At 42.4% G+C, this 21,878-nt stretch overlaps 1 protein-coding gene and 1 long non-coding RNA gene across 3 annotated transcripts in view; one reads left to right on the forward strand and one right to left on the reverse strand.

Annotated features, from left to right (window-relative positions):
* Positions 1 to 2,787, reverse strand: part of CEP295 (centrosomal protein 295) — a 74,862-nt gene extending 72,075 nt beyond the window's left edge. Inside the window, 1 exon segment of the mRNA XM_017863687.1 lies at positions 2,505 to 2,787. Within this exon segment, the coding sequence (XP_017719176.1) occupies positions 2,505 to 2,640 (136 nt within the window). The 5' untranslated portion in view covers positions 2,641 to 2,787.
* Positions 2,788 to 3,419: 632 nt separating this feature from the next.
* LOC108523169 (uncharacterized) lies at positions 3,420 to 21,786 on the forward strand. Of its 2 annotated transcripts, XR_001883740.1 has the most exons (6): positions 3,420 to 3,733; positions 6,394 to 6,519; positions 10,697 to 10,834; positions 18,764 to 18,835; positions 20,796 to 21,053; positions 21,681 to 21,786. It is a non-coding gene; the product is annotated as an uncharacterized LOC108523169 (long non-coding RNA). The 2 variants fall into 2 exon arrangements; XR_001883739.1 differs by lacking the exon at positions 3,420 to 3,733 and having other exon boundaries at positions 6,342 to 6,519.
* The last annotated feature ends 92 nt before the right edge of the window (positions 21,787 to 21,878 follow it).

Raw genomic sequence — 21,878 nt, forward strand, 5'->3', positions numbered from 1 at the left:
CCGGCTAGTTTTTTTTTTGTATTTTTTAGTAGAGACGGGGTTTCACCGTGTTAGCCAGGATGGTCTCGATCTCCTGACCTAGTGATCCACCCGTCTCGGCCTCCCAAAGTGCTGGGATTACAGGCTTGAGCCACCGCGCCCGGCCAGAAAAGAATTTAACAAAGAAGAAAAAGGAACAAGATTAATCCTCACAATGTATCTTTATTATTTTGTCTGAAGGTCTGAGAATTCGCGCATATTTAAATAATTAAGACTAATTCCTGATGAATCTCACAGACATAATATCACTGAATTTTTAAAAAGCCAGACACAAGAGTACAATAAAATTGATTTATATAAAGTTCAAAAACAAGCAGAACTAATCCATGAGAGGTAAAAATAAAGTTGCCTTACTGGAGGTTACTGACTCGGAGATGGCACAAAGAAGCTTGCTGGGGTACTGAAAATATTCTATATTTTGATCTGTATGATGGTTTACACACGTGTATACGTATGTAAAAATTCCTCAAATGGTATACCTAGATTTGTGTGTTTTATTCTTATACTTTAATACACAAGGAAAAAACCCTAATATTTCAGATTTTAAGTATTCATTACTTCATCTCAGAGGATTATCGAAAACATATATACATTTATTATTTTAAGCTCCTACAACGCGATAGAATAACTGTTTCCTCTTGTGTATAATTTTAAATTTTAAAACTTTTATTTGGAAATTTCAGGCTTAGAATTCCCATTTGCCCTTTCAACATCTGAATATTAACACTGGCACAATATTTTTCACAGTATTCAATTTTTGTCAATTATCACACTAATGTCTATTTTCTGGACCAGGAGCCAATCTAAGGATAACACAGTGCATTTGTTGCTGTATAACTGTGGGTCATCTAAAAAGCAGATGCTAAGATGGCAGTAAACCTGCAAATATTTTCAGACTTCAATGTAAGTCTGACACTGAACGGAGGGAAGTAACAATGGGTAGACCCCTCTTAGCCATGCAGTATAAGAAAGGTTCAGCAAGACCTGTGGGAGATCCTCAGGAACAGGCCTGCCACTGTCAGTGGCTAGGAGCAGCCCATGGGAAGCATGGCCTCAGTGCAAATGGAGATTTCAGAATGCAGGGGATTAAGATATGCGAGTTACATTCTCATAATGCCAACGTTGTTATGTCTCCCTTAATCTGGGATAGTTTCTCAGTTTGTCTTTAAGAGCCTGTCATTTTTGAAAATACTGGCCAAGTACTTTGTTGAATGTCCCTCCAGTTAGATTTGTCTAATCTTCTATGATTAAACTGAGGTTATGTATTTTTTGGGAAGAACACCACAGAATTGATTAGGCACCTTTCTCAGTGCACTGCTATCAAGAGGTAAACGATGCTGAATTTTGGTCACTTGGTTAAGATGATGTCCACCACGTTTCTCCTCTGTATCATGAGATACTTATACTTTTCCTTTATAAGTATCTCATGAAGACAGAGTGGAGGCTACAGAAACATGCTTTTCATCATACTTTTGCCCAATGACTTTAGTATCCACTGATGACTGTTGTCTGAAACAACTACTGTGATGTTTACCAAATAGTATTATTTCCATTATTCCTTCTACAATTATCAATCGGAGTCCTGCTGTAAGGAAGTTTTGAGTCCTGCTGTGAGGAAGTTTTCCCTGCTGCCCCATTTACTTGTTTATTAATTATTTATTCTTAGTAACACGGATTTTTAAATTCTACATTTTATTACTATCCAATATTGAAGATGATACTATTTATATTGCAAGATGTCGTCCTGAGGATTAAATGGCTCCTGGTACATAGTAATCACAAAATTAACATTAAACATGGAAGATCTGGGTTCAAGACCCAACACTGCCACTTATTAGCAGGAAGATACTAGCCAAGTCATTTAAGTCGCTTTGTTCTCGTTTTCTTAAACTGTATAAAGGGAATAATAACATCTTCCCCAACAGGTTCGTTCCGACGTGACTTAGCGTGAAGTCTTCAAATACACTCTAAGTATTAAGGACTCAAAAGTACACCATTGTTTTAAAAGCTGAGTTTGTGACAGGATTGAATAACTGAGAGATTAATGTGGCAGACACCAAAAGAGAGCGCGCTTTCTGCATGAAACGATTCCAGGCAAGGCTCTTAACAGCTACCAGGTGGCAGGCCATGGCCGCGGGTGATCTGGGGGAAGCGCCCCTCCCCCGGCACGGAAGCGCCGGGACAGGAGAGGCTGCGGGGGAAGCTCGCGCGACCTGACCCCAGGAGAGCGCGCAAAGCCTCTCGCACTGAGCTGCCGGGTCTGGGCCGGACACTCCTTACAGCCGCCAGCCCGACCGCGGGCAGGGCCCACGGCCTGCGGAGCCTGAGAAACGCGGGCCGTACCTGCGTTCGCAACAAGGCGCCTTCCTGGGATCCCCTTCCTTCGGAGCACAATCCCACCTCCTGGGCCTCGGGGAGCCGCGCTCCTACGGGGCGACTGGGAAGCCGGCGCGTCAGTCACTTACCTGAGAACCCGGAGCCTGGACACAGTAGCCGCGGCTCAGAGCAAGCCGGCCTGGTAAGCCCCTGCCCATCAGCTGCCCAGCAGTCGTTTCTGCGCCTGCGGGAGAGCCATCGCCGAGCCGCCGTCACTTCCGTCATTCAAACCGCCCGCCAATGGCGGGACCAAACCGCGGGAGTAGGCCCGGTCCCGCCTTCCTCGGGGGCAGCCTGGAAGGCCGCGCGGTGTTAAAACCCCGCGCCCCACGCACGCGCACAGGCACGCGCCAGTCCTAGCTTGCGTAGGGGCCCATTATTTGTCACACCTGTCGGGCTTTGACGTTTTCCCCTCTGGGCCGCGCTCGGTGGCTCACGCCTGTAATCCCAGCACTTTGGGAGGCCGAGGCTGGGGGGGATCACTTGAACCCAAGAGTTCAAGACCAAGTCCTTTTAAAAACATGGTGAAGGCTGGGCGTGGTGGCTCACGCCTGTAGTCCCCCAGCACTTTTGGGAGGCCCGGAGGCCAGGCGGGATCAACAAGGTCAAAGATCGGGAGGACATCCTGGCTAACAACGGGTGAAAACCCCTGTTCTGCTAAAAATGCCAAAAAAAAAAAAAAAAAAAAAAAAAAAAAAAAAAAAAAATTAGCCGTGCTGGTTGGCAGGCGCCCTGTAGTCCATGCTACCTCGGGGAGGCTGGAGCAGGAGAATGGCATGAACCCAGGAGGCAGAGGTTGCAGCGAGCCGAGATCGTGCCACTGCACTCCAGCCTGGGCGACAGACTCCGTCTCAAAAAAACAAAAAAACATGGTGAAACCTCATCTTTACAAGAAATACAACAACAACAAAAAGTAGCCAGGCGTGGTGGTGGGCACCTGTAATCCTAGCTACTCGGGAGGCTGAGGCAGGAGAATCGCTTGAACCCAGGAGGCGGAGGTTGCAGTGAGCCCAGATCTCGCCAATACTGCACTCCAGCCTGGGCGACAAAGCCAAAGCCTGTCTTAAAAAGAGTGCAGAGCTATGAGGGTGACTTTTGTTTTAAGGCCCCATCGTGAAGGTATCTTGGGATATGCATCCTTTTCTGTACTGACTAAGTAATTCATTGGTACTATTAGGTGCAGTTGATGTCTTGTAGCTTTCATTTAAGGCCTCCAGCTCATAACAACAATGAGCCTTTATGTTACCCTGTGCCTCCAGCGGTCCAACACGCGGAGAGCACTTCACGGATTTATCTGCTGTAAATAACCAATAATCAGGTGATGAGCACAGGTTAATATTTATTGAGTATCTGTTATGTGTGGAGTACATTATGTTAGGTGCAGGGGAGACAAGGGTGAATGGATTATGATGCCTGTACTAGATTTTGCAGTCTGGGTCATGGGGGTTAAACATATCAGGAATCGAAGGATTAAAAATGGGGGATGGGGATGGGAAGTTGCTGACACGATCAGATCTGGCTGCACTGTGGAGAAAAGGTCAGAGGGAGTGAAGACAGAAGGCCAGATACTACTGCAGGAAGTGAAAGAGAATAGCAGTGAGAATGGAGAGAAGTGGGTAGATTGAATAGGAAGCCAGACATCAGGAATTGGTAGTTACCTGGTTATGGGAGGCAAAAGAGGAGAAAACAAGGGTGATGCCCAAGTCCCAGATACCTAGCACCTGCGTAGATAGTGATACCATCCTCCTGGAACACACAGGAAGAGAACCAGGAGGGAGAAATAATGAGTTACACTTTGAATATTTTGAATTTGAGCTGTTTATGAGATATCTAGACAAAGGATGCATTTCAGAAACTTAGGACACAAAATTAGCAGTACTTGACAAACAATTGCATGTGAGATTGAGAGAAAAGGGAAAGTGAAGTTAATTTCATAGGCCACTAGCTTGGGTAGCAGTGTTGATTCTTGATTGTAAAGGGAGAAATCAAAAATGGGAGTTAAGTGGGCAAGGTGATGAGCCAAGCTCTGTGTATATTGAACTTCATGTGCCTGTAGAACATCCAGTGATGTACTATAAGCAGGTGAATACATTGGTAGATACCCCACAGAAAGAACTAGGCTAAGCATAAAGGGATTTCCTTGTTATATGAGTAATAACAAAAGCCAGCAGAATGGATGAGATCACTTAGGGAGAATTTGCAGAGTGAGAAGAGCAATGAGCAAAGAACCAAACTCTGAGGAACACCAAAACTTAAAGGGATGGAGTTGGAGGAAGGAACTGTCAAGTACAAGAAGAAATAATGTGATTCCATCTCAGATTTACAGATCAGGATACTGAGTTACAGAGAGGTTCAGCAACTTGGCCAAGGGCACATTTAAGTCAAGGGTGAACCAGGACTAGAATTCACATTTCCCTTCCAAATATTAGAGTTTTTCTCAGCGTCTCTCCCCATTTCCTGTCACATTTATCTTGAAGAATAATTGTATTCATTTTAAACATTTTTCGGCATCCTCCATACAGACACAGAGATACTCTTCCACACCCAATAAAACATGTGCATATTATTTCATGCCTTGGGCTAGGTTTAGGGCCTGGACATGGGTTCCTGCACATGCTGCCCCATGGCACTTAGGAGTTCTTATTGAAATGAGCGGTTTTTTTTTTTTTTGAGACCGAGTCTCGCTCTGTCGCCCGGGCTGGAGTGCAGTGGCCGGATCTCAGCTCACTGCAAGCTCCGCCCTCCGGGTTTACGCCATTCTCCTGCCTCAGCCTCCCGAGTAGCTGGGACCACAGGCGCCCGCCACCTCGCCCGGCTAGTTTTTTGTATTTTTTAGTAGAGATGGGGTTTCACCGTGTTAGCCAGGATGGTCTCGATCTCCTGACCTCGTGATCCGCCCGTCTCGGCCTCCCAGAGTGCTGGGATTACAGGCTTGAGCCGAAATGAGCTGTTTATAGGGCTCTCTATTGATTACATTCTAAGTTCCTTGAGAACGAGGAGTGCACTTTGTTCAGTTGCCTGGCATAAATGAACAAAGCTGAATAGATGAACAAATTATATGCTTCACTTCCTCAACCTGCATCCTGGGCAGAAATTCTACACTTGGAGATTTTGAATCGAGGCTTGTTCTGTTTTTAATAGAAGGCAGTGAGGAATCAAAACCCTAGTGGGCTTAGAGTCAGAGCATCTGGCTTAGCATTACCACAGATACTTTCTAGCCATGGGACCTCTATCAATTGCTGCCAACCAAACCACCCTAAAATGTCCAACATGGGTCACTTATTATGACTGGCAGTTGATGTTGGCTGGCAGCTGAGAGCTCAGCTGGGACTGTTGACTGGAGTATCCACTCATGTGGGCATCTCTACGTAGATTGGACATTTTACTCCATGTTGGCTGGTTTGGAGAGGCAGCATCTTAAGAGTGATCATTCGCAGAGAAAGAAAGTGGAAACTGCAAGTCCTTTAAACGGTGAGGCAGAGAATGAGTTGTAGTAAGTTGTACCACATTTTATGGGTTAAGTAACATGGAGCCAGCCCAGATTCAAGTGACAGGGAAATGAACTCCGTCTTTCAATGGAGGCAGTGACAAAGAATTTGTAGCCATCTTAATCCACCGCTATTTCTTAGTAATACCTCATCTCCCCTCTCTATAGCGTGATTGTGAGACTCAAAAGGCATGAATCATATGAGAGCACTTTGTAAACTCTAGAGGGGTATACACATACTAGGTAGTTTAGCAGTTATTTTATTTTTTTTCTGTCCAGCACCTTTCTCTCCTCCTCTGGTACAGACCCAGACCTCTAGGCCACAGGTAGGCATGTGACCCAGACTGGACAAATTGCAGTTCTTGTTTCCATTGCCATTGTGACCAACAGAGGTTTGGGTGCATGACCTAATTGGGGCAATCAGAGTCTTTCACAGGAATTGGCACTGGAGACAGCAGAGACAAATATTTTCCTCTCTGGTCTCATGTTAGGATGTAAACCTGGAGCTTTCCCAAGTGGTCCCCCACAAGCTGGTCTGAAAGAATGAGTGTGGCAGCAAGGAGCACAGAGAGAAAATTCGGATAGTGTTCAAGTCCCTGGATCTAGCCATCCCTGAGGTCAGTATGCCTGCCTATTGTGTAGCAAACTGGTAGCAGCCATTCAATCTTTTACTGAAGCTGCTTTGAATGGAAATTTCTTTTTTTTTTGCAAGTTAAGAAGGACTGTAGATTTTTATTTAAATTCTTATAGACAAACAAATTTGGATGTCTTGGGAGATAGTATAGAATAATGTTTAAGATCTTGGCTGAGCGCAGTGGCTCACACCTATAATCCCAGCACTTTGGAAGGCTGAGGCAGAAAGATTGCTTGAGCCCAGGAGTTTGAGACCAACCTGGGAAACATAGGGAGACTCAATCTCTACAAAAATATTTAAAAATTAGCCGGGTATGGTGGTGCGCACCTATAGTCCCAGCTATTTGGAAGACTGAGGTGGGAGGATAGCTTGAGCCGAGGAGGTCAAGGCGGCAGTGAGCTGTGATTGTGCCACTGCAGAAAGTAAAGTTTGGGCAACTGAGTGAGACTCTGTCTGAAAAATAAAAATGTTACATAGAGTTCTTCCAGTTGGATTTAAATTTCTGGCTAACTCTGTGACTTTGTGCTAGTTACTGGACTTCTTTAAAAGTCTGTTTCCTCATCTCTTAAAGAGATGAAGTAAAAGTACTCAAAAGGTTCTTGTGAGGTTTAAAGCTCTTAAAACAATGTCTGGCACAACATGTGCAATAAATGTTATCTTTTTTGGCTTTTATTTTAATATATTCATTTTAGAATACAAGAGAGGGAAAAACACCCAAACTCTTAAATGTGTTTATTGGTGTTTTGAATTTGATTTTTTTTTTGGTAGAGGTGGGCTGTTGCTTTGTTGCCCACATTGGTTTCAACTCCTGGACTCAAGTGATCCTCCCACCTTGGCCTCCCAAAGTGCTGTGATGACAGGTATGAGCCACCACACCTGGCCTGGTTTGATTTTTAATTCAGTTTTTTTTTGTAGAGTTTAGGCCTAGGAAGAGGTATGTATATTTAGTTTCTAGTATTGTTAACCTATTGAGAATGAACATCAATAACCAGTGATCAAGAGGGAGAATTGTCCTCAGCAGTAATAACATTAGTGTCACTGGTTTCTGTGTTACTGCTGCCACTCTTCAAAATGCAACTGAAGCCATTTAGGATTGGAACAGTTTAAGATGTTTCTCTGGTGGCAAGGGTTTCACTGTTTCATCTTTATCCACATCCAGTATAAGTAAATTATATTTAAGTGGGGAGGAACCCTCAATAATTCTTATATATAAAAGCCAGAAAAAACGGGGATCTCTGCAAGAACAAAAGTAATCAAAGAACTTCCATCTGATCATCTGCTAACTGCCCCCTTTCTCCATAATATACACACCACAGGAGCTTAACAAGTGACAGTGCCTCAATAGAATAATTTAGAGCCACTACCAGGAGTGACATTAAGAGTGCCAGGCCGGAGAGGAAGGATGGGCTGAGAAAAACTTTTAAAAGCTGTAAATATTTTTTAAAGGTATGGGGTAGGGGTTGAGCCAAGGAATTGAGCCACTTGCTTAAAGACAGTAAGAAACAAGAGGAGATAATAGGGAAATTCACTGGTTCTGTTCTATCTTTTAAATCTTTCCCAGCACATTGCTAATATGCTGCATATCAAAAATACTAATACCTGTTAAGAAATAAGTTTGTAGGGTTTGAGTTTCATGCTTAAAGAGAGAGAGGGAAGTCTAGATAAAAAGAAAAAAAGAGGAAATCATATATAACCCAAAAAAGTACATAGCTATTGAGGAGGCTTGGGTAGGTTGAGGAAGAGTTTTGAAGATGTGTGTTTGAACATCTACTTGACCAACAGTTAACATCTGAAGCTCAATCTCTATTTATAAAATAGGGATAAAAATACCAAACATTTATTAGGCACCATGTGTGCCAGAAATATTAATACCTACCTTATCTCAGAGTAGTTGTAAAGATTACATTTAAAAATTTTGCGTTGTAAAGATCAAATAGAAAATTTGTAAATATCTTACATAGAAACATAAATAACTATAAAAGATCCTCCTATGATTTGGCCACCAGTCCGGACTCAGGGTGGGTCACTGCCACACCACCATTTCTTTGTTACTGCCATTTCAGTCACTTGAACTAATCCAGGTTACAGAGAACAAGAACATCAATCAATTCTGTTTACTTAGCATTCTCTTTGTCCAACATTATTTTCATTTACCTGTGAACATAACTGTAACCTATACCCTTGCTACCCAAAGGGTAGTCCAAGGACCAGCAGTGTTGGCATCACCTAGGAGCTTGTTAGGAATGCAGACTCTGAGGCTTCTCCCCAAACCTGCTGAATCAGAATCTGTGTTTTAACTAGATGTGCAGGCAATTTGTATACACATTAAAGTTTGAGAAACACTGTTTTACACAAAACCTTCTATGAGGTAAATAAGCTCGATGCTGTACTAGACATTTTGGAATCAACAGGTGAATTGGTGATATTTCCTAACCACAAGCTTAGTTTTCTGACTGCATTATAACAGACCCCTCAGTATCAGTCTCCTAGGTACAGATCTTATCTCTTAGGGTCACTATGATGTATTGTTGTTCAAAGGAAATTTTGTCTTTTCAGCTTCCTCCCTCTCAGTATTATCTACACATCTGCTCCGGCCTCAGACACTCTGGGGGTAGTTCTCTTCAGCTGTCTCCTTGCATTTTTGCTTTTCCCTCCTTGGGCAGGGTATCTTATTTCTACCCCAAACAATCTCTCTCTCCTTTCTTAAAAACTGTAAAGACTTCCTTTAATAGTTTGCTATGGCTGCCATAACAAAGTCCTGCAAACTGAGTGACTTAAACACCAGATATTAATTATCTCACAATTCTGGAGGCTAGAATATGAGACCAAACTGTCTGTTGGCAGGACCATACTCCCTCTTAAGATATTAGGGAAGGGTCTGTTCTAAGCTTCCTAGCTTCTGGTATTCCTTGACTTGTAGATGTGTCATCTCAATATCTGCCTTCAGCTTCAGATGGTGTTCTCCGTGTGTGTGTGTGTGTGTGTGTGTGTGTGTGTATGTGTCCAAATTTCCCCTTTTTCTAAGGACACCAGTCATACTGGGTTTGGGGCCCACTCTACTCTAGTATAATCTCATCTTTAATTATATCTGCAGTGATCCTATTTCCAAACAAAGTCACATACAGAGGTCCTGGGGCTTGAGATTTCAACATATGGTTTCCTGGGGAACACAGTTAACTCCTAACACTTCCTCCTGAAGCTAGTGCAAGGATTGTGAAGTATTTGAAACAACTCCATTTGTTCATATAACTCCCAACTCAGGATTTTGCAGTATAAAATCATAATATTTTGAATGGGCAAAGTAGGTGGGAATATTTGCTTCTTATTAGTGTGGAATTACTGTTGTGTGACTCCAAATGTTGCCCACATCTTCCTAGCATGCCTGCTGTGCTGCTGGCTTATAATGTGAGCTTCTCTATGAAAGGATGATTCCTGAGAGCATCAAGCTAAGTATGCACTGATAAGTAGTGAGATAAAAATGCCCTTCCCTTCATTTCTGCAGATCTAAAACCTCCCAATCTTTCAAGGCTAATGTTGTCTTACGAATTTTAATGTCTACCATTTTATTGAGTCCTTAAGTAGCCTGGTATTACTTGGCTCAAGTGACAGAGCTGGAGTTTTTATCCAGACATTTCTAACAGTAAAGTACATACCATTCCCATTCCTTTCTGCTCATCCCACTGTATTTGACTCCACCCCAATCATTCAATGTATTATTCCTTTATTTTGCACTGTTCTAAAGAAATACCCAAGATGGAGTAATTTATAAGGAAAAGAGGTTTAATTGATTCACAGTCTGCATGGCTGGGGAGGCCTCAGGAAACTTATAATCATGGTGGAAGGGGAAGCAGGCAAGTCTTACATGGGTGGCAGAAGAGAGAGAGAAGCACAAAGGAGGAACTTCCAAACATTTATAAAACCATCAGATCTTGTGATAACTCACTCACTATCACGAGCACAGCATGGGAAAAACTGCCCCCATGATTCACTCACATCCCTCCTTCGACACGTGGGGATTGCAGGTCCTACCCTCAACACGTGGGGATTATAATTCGAGGTGAGATTTGGGTGGGGATGCAGAGACAAAACATATCACTCAATAAATATTTACTGAGTTCTTGTGTGAATAATGCTTTATACTATATGTGTTTCTCTTCTAGCCAGCTGTGATCTGTCTGTATCCTGAACTTCCTCTGCTAAACTTAAATCACACCTTCTACCTTGGAGGAAACCGCATCTCTACGGGGCTAGAACAATAGGGAGTCCTCAATAAATATCTGATGAACAAATGAAAGAATGTATGTACTCACAAATAATAGACTATTTTTCAGATCCATATTCTGATTATTGTACTATGATCTAGCTTAAAAAATAATTCTGGGCTTTAATTCATTGGCTAGTAGAGAGGCCTTTTCCCCTATATGTCTGGTGTGATTAAACTTTGGCTATAAGAGTGTGCCTGGTATACCCTCTTTTACTTGACTTGTTCCTGTTGAGTGGCACCTGATGACCCAATTTTGAAGTCAGATCAGTTGCATATGGTCTTATCACCATTTCACTCATGCACCACGCGTTACAGAATCACCTTTTCTGGAGCTCCCGGAGTCCCCTCCAGCATGTTGCATCTCCCTGACACCATGTCTGTGGGTTCCACATTTGGGCTCATGTTGACCTTTCTCCATTAGATAAAGCCTTTATCCTACTTCCATTAGTTGAAATCTCATCTCCAGTAATATTTACCAAGTTTCAAGCTTCTATTCTGCCCCTACCTCTTCCCCACTTTCTTTTTCTCTCCCCTCCCATCTTTGCTCCTAAGACTTCACTATTGGGATTTCACTTTGGGATTTCCCCCAAGCTCTCTGATAGGGATCTATGCATCCTGCACCTTGTCTCCTCAGCTTTATTAAAGAGCTAAGGACTTCACAATCTAATGTCATCAAGCCACCAGGCCCAGGTCAGTACCTTTTCAGTAAATGGCCCTCTTTCGCCTTCAACCTTAGTCACAGCATGCCATTCTCAGGAAGACCTAATAATAAACAAAACCATGAATATTTCGCTGACAGCAGAATCATCACCATCATGCCCATTCTACAGATGACAAAATTCATGCTCAGAAAGGCTCAGAAAGGCTAAATAGCTTGCCTGTTATTACTCATCTTGTCAACCACAAGAGGAGCACTCAATCCCTGGTCTTTTGGCTCAAAATCTAAGGGTGTTTTTGTCAGCACAAATGCATACTAACATGTTAAAAAAGAGTCACCTTTTGGGCTAGGAAGTTTTGCCTTCCTTTCCTTCAAGAACAGTATGTTCCAGGCCAAGCACAGTAGCTCACATCTATAATCCCAGCACTTCTGGAGGCCAAGGCAGGCAGATCACTTGAGCTCAGGAGTTTGAGACCAGCCTGGGCAACATAGTGAAACCTTATCTCTACTAACAATAATAATAAAAAAAAAATTAGCTGAGTGTGGTGGCGTGTGCCTGTGGTCCCAATTACTCAAGAGGCTGAGACAGGAGAAGATCACTGGAGCCCTGGAGGTAGAGGCTGAAGTGAGCCGTGATCACACCACTGCACTCCAACTTTTTGAGACCCTGTCTCAAAAAAACAAAAAAAGCTATGTTCTAGTTTTATGACATCTTCCTCTATTCTAAGGTATGACTCCTAGATAAACATTTATGATTTTTTAGGGAGCAGGGGAAGCATTTTTGCCACCTGTGCCTTCTGCTCTTCACCCCTGAGATAGCCACGAGCCCCCCGATGACTCACCTTTATGGCTAGCCTGTCATGGCCTCTCCTGACCCTCATCTACTCTGTGTCTCATCCCTCAGGCTAGCTAGTTCAGGCTGAAGGATTCAGTTAGACTACTGTTCCTAGGCGCATGTTTGCATTTTAAGAAAGACATTCAAAGCCTTAACATAAGGAAGCAAGCAATGAGCCAGTTTAGGCTCTGTCCTGCCTTTACATGGTAGTGACAAGGCCAGTAGTAGCAGATGCAGCAAATACCTCAGATGAATCCTTTATGGGTATTTTCTTGCAATTCCAGTTGGAAAAAAAGTGGCAGAAATTATAATGTCTGCCACTAGGGGGCGGATTAGCCAAATTTTGGAGTATCTGTGGGCAAGTGAGAAGACTCAGAAATTTTTTCTTTTCCTATTCTCACAAATTCCCCTGCATCAGACAAGAGAAGACCAGCATCACCAGAAATAGGAAAAAGCAAAGGCAGCTGCATTGCTACTGGCAAGAGCAGGGTCCCCCACTGTCATCCACTCAAAATGTGTCGTGCACAAGGGTAGCACACCCACATAACAACAGCCTGGTATTCAGTATTCAGTGCCAGGCACTGTGCTAGGCACTTTACCTACATTGTCTTCCTTGATCCACACAGCAGTCTTCTGAGGCAGATTTTTCAAATCATTATTTTACAGGTAAAGGAACAGGCTTGTGAAGGTTAAATACATTACTCGAAAGCAAGCAGCTAATACGTGGCAGAGTTGGGATTTGTATTGCTGTTTGTGGGGAGTGGTAGATGGGTTAAGAAGGAAGTCTTGAAAGGGCTTGATATTAAGTCACCATTCAAAGCCTCTAACAGAGCTTCAGCGAAAGCCACCGCCTGTCTTAGGCAGTGGCTCTAAGGAGAGAAAAGAGTTTTAAGCATGTTATATGTGTCTATTGTAAAAAATAATATGGAATATCATAAAGAAGAAAGCTGAAACTATCTTCAAGTCTTATGTAGATAAAGCACTTTTAATCATTTTTAGTCAGGATTTGACTATGCTAGCTTTTATTTTGTTTCGTTTTGCTTTTTATTGTGCATGCATTACCATGTAAATAAATATAGAATCTTCACTAGCAATTTTAATGATTGCGTTTTGTTCTGTTGGACTTAGAACCCTTAAATTACTAACCCAGTACCTACTGATAAACTTTTTATTAATTTTCAGGTTTTTTACCACTATAAATAATTGTATAATAAATTCTTTGTGTTTGCTTCTTTCCAAGGTATCTTCTCTTCTATTGATTGGATCCCATCCTGTCTCCCTTAATCAAACAGTTGTCCTTGTTTTTCCTTTGCCATTTTTTTCTCTCTGCTATACGATTTCTTTAGCAAACAAATATGATATAATCTGCCATCTCATTAAAACATCTTCTTTGGGCTGGGCATGGTGGCTCGCACCTGTAATCCCCACACTTTGGGAGGCTGAGGCGAGCAGATCACTTGAGGCCAGGAATTTGAGAGCAGCCTGGCCAACATGGTGAAATCCCGTCTCTACTAAAAAAAGCCACAAAAATTAGCAGGGTGTGGTTGTGCGTGCCTGTAATTCCAGCTACTTGGGAGGCTGAGGCAGGAGAATTGCTTAACTCCAGGAGGCGAAGATTGCAGTGAGCCGAGATTGCGCCACTGCATTCCAGCCTGGGCGACAGAAGGAGACTACATCTTTAAAAAAACAAAACAAAACAAAACAAAACTTCTTTGATGTCACTCAGCCTCCAACTCCAGCCCATTTTCTTGTTTCCTTAGACACCTGGAATGCTTGACTGAGTTGTTTATTCTTTCCAGCCTTGCATCATCTTTTCTTGCTTCTCCTAAACCCACTCCATCAGGTTTTGTCCACATTCCTCCACACATAGTTCTTGCCAAGGTCACCATGACCTCCATGTTGTCAAGCCCTTGGTTTGTCCTCTAACTTCATCTCCCTTGACCTGTGAACAGCACTCGACACACTGATCATTACTTGTTGGAATTCGTTTGCCTTCCAGGTCACCACTCTCTAGGAGGCTCTCCTATTTTGTTGGCCACTGCTCTTCAGTCCCTTTTGCCCGTTTCTCCTCATCTTCCTGACCTCCAAATCTTGGACTACCGTGGGGTTCCCACGGTAGTCTTTTCCTTACCTACATTTGTTCCTTAGGTGATCTCGTCTAGACTCAGGACTAAATCCCAGCACTCTACTCCCACATATAAATCTCTAGCATAGGCCTTTCCCTGAACTCCAGATTCATAACCCAACTGCTTGCCTAACATCTCTACTTACATGTCTAAGACACATCTCAAACTTGACAAGTGGAAAGCCCTTGATTTTTCTAAGTCTACCTCACCCGAATTCTCTTCCTTGGGCTTCCCCATCTTAAAAAATATAATACTAACCAGCTGCAAATCTCAGAATCATCCTTGACTCCTTTCTTTTACAACACACATCCGTATGGTGAGGAAATCCTGATGGCTCTATCTTCAAAACATATCTAGAACTCAACCACTTTCAGCCACCTCCACTGTCCTCTCCCTTGTCGTATCTTATCTCGATTATCATGGCTTCCCAAGTGGCTTTTCTGCTTACCAAGAAGTCAGAGGGTCTTTGCAAATTCAAGTCATCGCTCATCACCGCTCTGCTCAAGGCTCTCCAGTTCTGCCTGTCTCATTGAAAGTAAACTTCACGGTCTTACTATGGCTGACAATGCCCTGCATTATCTCAGAGAACTGTCCCTCAGCCCCATCCAACCTGCTTCAGTTTCCACCCTCCCTCACTCTGCTCCAGTCTCACTGGCCTCCTTGCTGATCCTTAGACACACCAACATGCTCCCATATCTGCACCTGTTGTTCCCTCACTTGGAATCATCTCCTCATGGGTATCTCTATGTCTTGTTTCCTTGGTTCCTTAAAGTCTTTTCTCAAATGTGTCCTTAACAGAGAGCCCTTTCCTAATCACCCTGTAGGAGCAGGACATTCCATCTTCTCTTGCCCTGACCATTCTCACCACCAACACTACCACCACTACGCACCCACCCACCCACACACCTCCCCACCACACACCTCCCCACCACACACATACACACGCTTTTTGTCATTTGTCTCCCTTGACTATAATGAATGCTTCCTTGCTTATTTTGTTCTTGGCCCAGTAAAGAATATCCCTAACTCCTAATCTAATATAAGAGCTCAACAAATATGTGTTGGATGAAATAATGAGTATTCATCTTCCAGTGTAGTTATCTTTTTAGGATAGGTTTTTAGGAGTGGGATTACTGACACCAAGGGTATGGATATTAAAGACATATTTGACATATTCGACCATCTATGTTCCCATCAACAGAGCACTATTGACCCAACTCAGAATATTTGCCTATCAGATTACTAAAGATGAAAAAGTATTGACAAAACCTATCAACTTTGCCAATACTTTTCATCTTTAGTAGTCTGATAGGCAAATATTTACATTTTAGGGTTATTTGAATATTTTTCTGTATATATTTCTTGACCATTTATATATATCATTTGTGTGAATTCCTAGATTATATTCTTTGTCCACTTTTTTGTTGCAATTATTTCCTGTACTGACTTGTTCTTTCTGTATTAAATCTTTGTTTAAATTGCCATTTTTTTCAGTTTAGCATTTGTCTTTTCATCTTATTTTGGTGTTTTGCCAAAAGAAGGTAAATTTTAATGCAAATTTATTCATCTTTCCCTTGTAGTTTTTTATTTTTTCAATAAGAACATAGTTATGTGAATGAATATTTGAATATTGAGCCTGCTCAGGCTTTCTTGGTAATATTTATTAAGCATATTCTTTCCTTGGAGATAAATGTCTTGATAAAGTTTTTTATCATGAGTCTAGGTAGAAGGAGGTGGTACAGCACTACCTGACCCATCAAACATACAGTCCCATGAATCTGGGGAGTAGGAATGCTATACCAAGGCAAAGTGACATGAAACCAATTACTTGGGGAGTTCAGGGAAGGGTGAGCTGACACAGTTGTTATACATCTATATGTAAAGCAGGTGCCAGAGGGAGAACATTGTGTAGCTCCCAGAAACTGTGCACTCACAAGGTTCTTCTCCAAGGAGAGACACGTAAATGAAAACAACTACACAGGTTCTAGAGAAACAGAAAAGTTTACACTGACAGGCTTCTCAGGCGGTAGAACCATATATCCAACAGCAATTTCCCTTGTTTCCTCAGCAGTGTTGGCTGACATATATCACCGGTAAGTGGTGCTATATATAAGCACAGCTAAGGCAGCTGTCTCCCTCTCATCCCCCTGTGTATCAGGCACTAAAGATGTCCTCAGGTGCAGAAACAACACTTTCTGGTTCCAGTATAAATGGGATGAGTTAGGGTAGCTCTTTCCATCCATTGTGCCACAGATGGGTTAAGGTGTACTGGCATATTTATTCCTGGTAAATATGGCTGCTGGTAGAGGCCCTGGGCAGCCTGAATCCCCAACCCTTACTCCTTAAAGTACTGATTGTGGACTAGCAGCATGGACATCTTCCGGGAGTTTCAGAATCTGCATTGTCACAGATGTCCAGGTGATTTGCCAGGAAGTTCAGAAGCTGTGCCCAAAACAATTGACTCTGGTTTTGAACAACACCATCCTTTAATTCCACTTCAATGTATTATCATTCTTTGTTTCTTGATTGTGAGAACATTTGGAGAGCACTGATTATTATAATCAGACCTAGGAAGATAATCAAATAATGTGGTTGCTGCTATTGTTTTTTAAATTGCTCTGTTGTCTGGAAAAGTGTAGACACTATTCAGCACTTGATTTTGTGGGCTTTGTAGCCCTCTCTAATTGTTTACATGTAATATAAAGCTTGCCCCTTCTTAACAAGATTGTGAGATCTTAAAGAACAAGGACTGTTTTATCTTATAACCCTTCCTCATAATTTTTTAATACCATAAAGTGTTGTTTTGCAAACTTTGCATAGGAATCACTGTGGGGAGGGTGTCTTGTTAAAATGCAGATTCTTATTCAGTAGATCTGTGATTTGCCATGTCAAGCAAGCTCTCAGGCAATGCTGATACTGATGGTCCACGGACCACACTTTGAGCAGCAAGGTTATAGGGTATTCATTTTATTCTCACAATGTGTTTATGAGGAAGGTGACTTCGATATTATCCCCATTTTATAGATGAGGTACCTGAGATACAGGAAATTAAAGTCGTGCCCAAGATACCGTAGCTAGTAAGTTATGGAGTTGGATCTCCCATGGTGTTTGCCTCTTATAACCCATTCTTCCTTTGCACAGTAAAGGATAGAGGCCAATGGAGACTGGCCCTAGAATTGCTAGAGGCTCCAGAACAGCCTGGGGTCTAAGGCAAAAATTTTTTATCTCCTCTTTGGATGGCCATGACTCAGATAGTGCGTTTTAGACTGGCATTATGGTGAATAAGAGTTTTGTACTGGGGGGACATTTGGACACTCTCTCAGTGGCTGCAAAATAAGTTTTACCCGAGATACTTATTACTTTACATCTATCCATCCTGGATCACTTGTAGCACTTTAAAAACATAGATTCCTGGGCTCCACCGAGAAGATACCAAATCAGCATCTTCAGAGACAGGAGTTCAGGCATCTGCATTTTTTTCATTTAAAATTTTTTAAGAGACGGGGTCTTGCTATGTTGCCCAGGCTGGTCTTGAGCTTCTGGGTTTAAGTGATCCTCCCACCTCAGATGTGCCAGCACACCTGACTTGGCATCTGCATTTTTCAAAGCACCACATGTAATTCTGATGGATGATGAAGGTTTCATAAAAATCACTGCACACTCTCTGTGGAACAGCCAATAATTATTAAAACTTACTGTAGGCTTGCTAATTGTTCAAAGTGTGGATAGAGGACCAGCAGCATTGGTTGTACTAGGGAGCTTGCTACAAGAAATAAGAATCTCAGGCCCCAATTCACATCCACTGCATCAGAATGTACATTTTAATAAGATCCCCAGGTGATTTCTATGCACACAGAGTTTGAGAAGCACTGCTTTACATGCATAATCTCGTTTCACTTTATCTTTCCAACAAATTACAAGGTAACTTTTCAGATGTGTGGGTGTTGAGGTCTAGAAGTTAAGTAATCTGCTGGTAAGAATTCAAACTTGGCTCCACCTGTGTCTAGAACCCACCTTCTTAACAAATATACCAGTGATTCTCACAATTTAGTATATAGAAGATTTACCTAGGGAGCTTATTAACAATATTGATTCCTGAGCTTTCTCCCTGAAATTCTGATCCAACCCATCTGAGGCAGAGCCAATTAATCAGCATTTTAACCCTTCCATCCCAGGAACTTTGAGGAAGGTGACAACAGAACACAATTTGCAAAGCATTGGCACTTTATTATATTTACTGAAAGTGCTTTTGGGGAGAGAACTACCCTATATTTTCAAAGCACTTCAAAATGAGAGCTTGACTGACAGTAATAAATTTTTTTTTTTTTTTTTTTTTTTACCAAGTTCTGGATTGAGATCCCCTAGGTACCTCCGGATCTAATCCCAAGCTTTGGGAGAAAGCATGAAGGAGGCCAGGTAAGGCAAAGACCCAGATCTGTTCGAGAATAAACCCAAAGGCTTCTTTTTCACACTTTCCAAAACTTAACACAGGCAGGGACGTTGGTTACCTTTTAAAATTTTTATTAGATTTCATGTATAATTTAAATCACTGGGTGGCTGTAACTCCTGCTAATAAAGTGTGTACACCCTGAACACAATAAAAATCAGCCAGTACAGCAGAATGGGTCTGTTCAGTGCTGAACCCCTCAGGGCATGACAAAGTTAAAAAGGGATGAACGATAACTAGCCACAGAGGTGCAGGATTTCTCCTCTTGAATTGTTTCAATAAAATACATTTTAAAAACATGTTTTGTTTGACATAAGACTCGTCTTCTGAAGACTTCAGGGTGCTCTGTATACACACACGTACGTGCATGCATGCACGCACACACGCACATTCCCACTGTCTTCATCTGATGCTCACCATGAGGATGTACAAACAGGAAGAGAACTAAAGTGAAAGAAGTAGAATGAAGGCCGGGTGCGGTGGCTCATGCCTGTAATCCCAGCACTTTGGGAGGCCGCGGTGGGCAGATCACTTGAGGTCAGGAGTTCAAGACCAGCCTAGCAAACATGGTGAAATCACGTCTTTCCTGAAAATACAAAAATTAGCCAAGCACTATGGCACATGCCTGTAATTCCAGCTACTTGGGGGGCTGAAGCATGAGAATCACTTGAACCCGGGAGGCGAAGGTTGCGGTGAGCTGGGGTCACGCCACTGCACTCTAGCCTGGGGGAAACAGAGACTCTGTCTCCAAAAACAACAACAACAACAACAAAAGTGGAAAAGATCAGTAGTGGTAAATTACTTGCTAAGACTCACCATTTTGAGTCCACCCAGTCGTCGTTGTTTTTTATATCTATATATAGAACATTTGTTACACTCTAGGCCATTTGGTAGCTATTTAAGTGGCAAATGGGAGTATATCACGATCTCCACCCTCAAGAGACCATGCTCATCCTGGAGCAGTAGGGTAAGGACAGGAGGAAAAACACACATGTACACAATTTTAACACGTTAGCTTAATGGGGGCAATGCCTCCTGAAAATAGATCTCCCTGGAATTTATCTGTTATCAATAAGGAGGAAATCTGGGCTTGGAAAATGTGATACAGTGAGCGGCCAGCAATTCTGGGATGCCTACTTACTCTGTGCCAGACACGCTCCACAGCAACTGGCGGTCTCTGAGTAGTTATCCCAGACTTGCAGATGAGGAGGGGAAGCCCAAAGAGAGTTAAAAACATGCCCATGGTTACAATGGGGGAATGTGGCATAGTTAAACCTATGCTGTCAGACTCCAGAGCAGCGTTCTTCCAATCTTGCAATCTTATTTCCATTGTTGAGAAGGTGATAAAGAGAAGAAATGAAATCCATACATGAAGAAAATTTGACATAGAAAAATAACACCTCTAATGATTATAGCTGGGTTTTTGGAAATTCAATTTTGTAGTATTGGATTGAGTTTGGTAATTTCCTAAATGAGTAGAAGGATGGCCTGGGTAAGGCCAGGTGGTTGATTTCCTTTTATAAGGTCTAAAAGAGATCCATGTAATGAGAGTCCACCCCAGCCTTCCCATATGATAATGCTTAGTTTACTCAAAGGTGACCTCGGTATCAAGTAGGATTATAGATTCTGAGATGATATTTTGTTAAAGGTTTTAACTCAGAAAGATGAAATCAGGGGTCTCAGAATATGACATACCACTACCTAGGTGCTGAAATCATCAAAAATGACAATGCTTTTCCCTGGGCCTATCTTTCCTCTCTGAAGATGAAGGTGTGTTGGGGCTGGAGTCAAACCTGGCAGCCTGTTTGAAATTGCTGTATGTGGTGAGAATTCAAGGATGTGTGAATCAGTTATGCTATAGTAACAAATAAGACTCCCAAATCTCAATGTTTATAACAACAAAGGTTTATTTCTCACTCCTGTTTCCAGCATGGCCCAGCTGCAACTGTGTTCCACATCTCTGTTCTGAGCCCAGGCTGATGGGCCAGTATCTTCCTGAAGCATTTCCTGTCGTTGAGACCTGGGGAAAAGAGATGACAAACCATGCTCTGATTCCTAGTGGCACTTCTCACTTTTCATTGGCCATGTCAGCCTTAGCTACTCTGGAGTTATACAGGGAAGTCTTCTATAATCCTCACAGAAAGGACAATCAGAATATTCGGTGGCAAGTAAATCCAACCTACTGCAGTGAGTCAAGGGTTTTGAGGAACACATTTGGGATCTAAATTCAGGGGTCAAGTACAATGCGTGAGAGCAGGGCCATAAATGAAAGGGAAGACCAGTAAGGCTACAGTCCACCAGAACTGAGGAGCACAGGGATTCAGAGCAAGGGTGGGATTAAGTGGGACTGCATGGACACCCTGGGCAGTTTTGTTCCCTGATCGGTGCTAGCTGGGACATGGATGAGCTGGCTGGCTTTAAGGTTCACCAAATGTGCAGACTTTGGAAACACAACTTGTTAGGGTCCATCTGAGTAGTGTGAACTGTCCATCTGGTGTTTGCTGACCCTCATTGCCTTGTTTTCTGCTCTCCACACTGATCACTGTGGGGAAACTGAGGCAGCATGTTATACCAGTGAGAGTTCTAGAACATTTCCCCTTAAGATAATCATTTCTGGACATCGAGTACTTCTTTCTTAAAATAGGTAATTTATATTGGATGAAAGCCTTCCAACCCACTTTAAAGAATTTTTGATTTAAAAAATAGCACAAGTAGGAGAGCCTTGCGGATAGCTACTTGTCTGGGATAACTGGTGATATATGAGGAGAAATAATCAAGAATATTAAATTAGCTTTGTTTTTCTATTACTTGGAGCAATATCAAGCTAAACTCTGCTACCTAGAGGAAAAGATAAAGAATCACTGCAAACGGGAACTTGGATTAGGCAAAGGAGCACAGGATCCAATTCTTCCCCTTTTAGACCTCGAGAAAAAGTGTAAGTGAGTTTGGTTCAGCAGTTTTTACTGCTCCTTTATTTAGTGTTCATCTTATGAGTTTGGAAACTGTGCCTCC

The sequence above is a fragment of the Rhinopithecus bieti genome, unplaced genomic scaffold (assembly GCF_001698545.2).
Source record: "Rhinopithecus bieti isolate Rb0 unplaced genomic scaffold, ASM169854v2 scaffold_71999, whole genome shotgun sequence".
NCBI classification, from domain to species: domain Eukaryota; kingdom Metazoa; phylum Chordata; class Mammalia; order Primates; family Cercopithecidae; genus Rhinopithecus; species Rhinopithecus bieti.